The 2,863-nt window shown below is 38.0% G+C and overlaps 1 protein-coding gene across 1 annotated transcript; it reads right to left on the bottom strand.

Annotated features, from left to right (window-relative positions):
- Window positions 1-216: 216 nt before the first annotated feature.
- On the bottom strand, window positions 217-1,259 carry LOC132365457 (zeta-crystallin-like). The gene is given in 2 exon segments (XM_059922185.1): window positions 217-897; window positions 899-1,259. Coding segments are annotated over 2 exon segments (996 nt in total). The 5' UTR covers window positions 1,220-1,259; the 3' UTR covers window positions 217-222.
- Window positions 1,260-2,863: the final 1,604 nt, after the last annotated feature.

Consider the following 2,863-nt stretch of genomic DNA (forward strand, 5'->3'; position numbering starts at 1 on the left):
TTTCCTACTATGATGAATCCTGGATGAGAGGCAGAAGGCATAAAGAATATTGCCAGCTAGAAAATAAATTGCACTCCAATGTCTATGATCGCTAAAGATAAATCTTTTTTTTTAATATAAGAAACTCACTGAATCAAATGAATGCTAATTAAAGCAAATGTATTGTACGTAAAACTGAGATAAGAAACCTTTAATTATGCAGGAAATCTGTGGAAGGATTAATCAATTTAAGAGAAGAATCATTTTTCCAGTAACCCCACTGTTATGAATGATATCTTCATGAGCCTGGGCCACCTTCTCCAGTGGATACTGGGGACCTATTACTGGTCTCAACCAACCAATTTCCATTCCAGCTTGAAGGACTGCTGCAAACTGCTGAAATTCCTCCTTGGTGGATGAATAGAGAGCAACTCCTATTATGCTAGATTCCTTTGCCATGGTGTCCTGTGGGTTTATTTCAATAGGACCCCTGCTGCCAACAACTATTACTCGTCCTCCATGTGACAAAAGATTCAAATCGTTGCTAAGATTTACATTCGCTAGCATTTCAATAATCACATCAACTCCTTTTTCACCAACAGATTTCTTAATTTTATCAATGTAATTAGCTTCTTTGTGATTAAACACTTCATGGGCTCCATTTTGCAAAACAATCTTTTGTCCTTCCTCAGTACCAGCTATGCCCAAAACCTGTAAGCCATAAGCTCTAGCAATTTGGCATGCTGCTATTCCAACCCCTCCACTAGCCCCATGAACCAGAACACTTTCTCCAGCTTTCACATGGGCACTGTGAAGCAAAGCTCGATAAGCAGTAAAATACGGGATCCCAATGGCAGCTCCTTGTTTAAAGTCCAGTTTTTCTGGCAGTGTGTAAACAATGTGATCGGCTGCCAGAGTACTGGTACTCTGCGTAGCCCCCAGAGATTGTGCTGGTAGTGAAAACTCTGTCACCTTTCTTGAAAGCAGATACACTTTCTCCAACAGCTTCTATTATTCCAGCGACATCTAAGCCAGGAGTATAGGGTAGAAGTGGTTTTCTACTGTAAGTACCAGAGTGAATATATGTTTCCACTGGGTTTACACCACATGCTTGGACTTTAATTAGAACCTGATGGTCTTTCGGAATTGGTATGGCAACATTCGACTGGAGTTTTAGCACTTCTGGTCCACCAAATTCAAAGACTCTAATAGCTCTCATCAACTTCTGTTCAGTCACCATGGTGACCTAGATACCGGTTCTAGAGTGGGAAATCAAAATCTCTGAGTGTTCCCTCAGGTTCCACGGAAAAAAGCCATTTTGAGTTTATTTTTGTGTATGGTGTTAGGAAGTGTTCTAATTTCATTCTTTTACGTGTACCTGTCCAGTTTTTCCAGCACCACTTCTTGAAGAGGCTGTCTTTTCTCCATTTTATATTCTTGCTTCCTTTGTCAAAGATAAGGTGACCATATGTGTGTGGGCTTTCTATCCTGTTCCATTGATCTATATTTCTGTTTTTGTGCTAGTACCATACTGTCTTGATTACTGTAGCTTTGTAGTATAGTCTGAAGTCAGGGAGCCTGATTCCTCCAGCTCTGTTTTTCTTTCAAAGATTTCTTTGGCTATTTGGGGTCTTTTGTGTTTCCATACAAATTATAAAATTTTTTGTTCTAATTCTGTGAAGAATGCTATTGGTAGTTTGATAGGGATTGCACTGAATCTATAGATTGCTTTGGGTAGTATAGTCATTATCACAAGGTTGATCCTTCCAATCCAAGAACATGGTACATCTCTCCATCTGTTTGTATCATCTTTGATTTCTTTCAAAGGTACCTTATAGTTTTCTGCATACATATTTTGGTCTCCTAAGGTAGGTTTATTCCTAGGTATGTTATTCTTTTTGCTGCAGTGGTAAATGGGAGTGTTTCCTTAATTTCTCTTTCTGATTTTTCATCATTAATGTATAGGAATGCAAGAGATTTCTGTGCATTAAGTTTGTATCCTGCTACTATAACAAATCCATTGATTAGCTCTAGTAGTTTTCTGGTAGCATCTTTAGGATTCTTTATGTATAGTATCATGTCATCTGAAAACAGTGATAGTTTTACTTCTTCTTTTGCGATTTGGATTCCTTTTATTTCTTTTTCTTCTCTGACTACCATGGCTAAAACTTCCAAAACTATGTTGAATAATAGTGGTGAGACTGGGCAACCTTGTCTTGTTCCTGATCTTAGAGGAAATGTTTTCAGTTTGTCACCATTAAGGACTATGTTGGCTGTGGGTTTGTCATATATGGCCTTTATTATGTTGAGGTAGGTTCCCTCTATGCCCACTTTCTGGAGGGTTTTTATCACAAATGGGTGTTGAACTTTGTCGAAAGCTTTTTCTGCATCTGTTGAGATGATCATATGGTTTTTATCCTTCAGTTTGTTAATATGGTGTATCACATTGATATATTTGCATATATTGAAGAATCCTTGCATCCCTGGAATAAACCCCACTTGATCATGGTGTATGAACCTTTTTATGTGCTGCTGGATTCTGTTTGCTAGTATTTTATTGAGGAGTTTTGCATCTATGTTCATCAGTGATATTAGCTTGTTGTTTTCTTTTTTTCTGACATCTTTGTCTGGTTTTGGTATCAGGTTGATTGTGGCCTCGTAGAATGAGTTTGGGAGTGTTCTCCCTCTGCAATATTTTGGAAAAGTTTGAGAAGGATAGGTGTTAGCTCTTCTCTAAATGTTGGACAGAATTCGGCTGTGAAGCCATCTGGTCCTGGGCTTTTGTTTGTTGGAAGATTTTTAATCACAGTTTCAATTTCAATGCTTGTGATTGGTCTGTTCATATTTTCTATTTCTTCCTGGTTCAGTCTTGAAATGTACTTTT

This window comes from Balaenoptera ricei, chromosome 4, assembly GCF_028023285.1.
Source record: "Balaenoptera ricei isolate mBalRic1 chromosome 4, mBalRic1.hap2, whole genome shotgun sequence".
Classification (NCBI taxonomy): domain Eukaryota; kingdom Metazoa; phylum Chordata; class Mammalia; order Artiodactyla; family Balaenopteridae; genus Balaenoptera; species Balaenoptera ricei.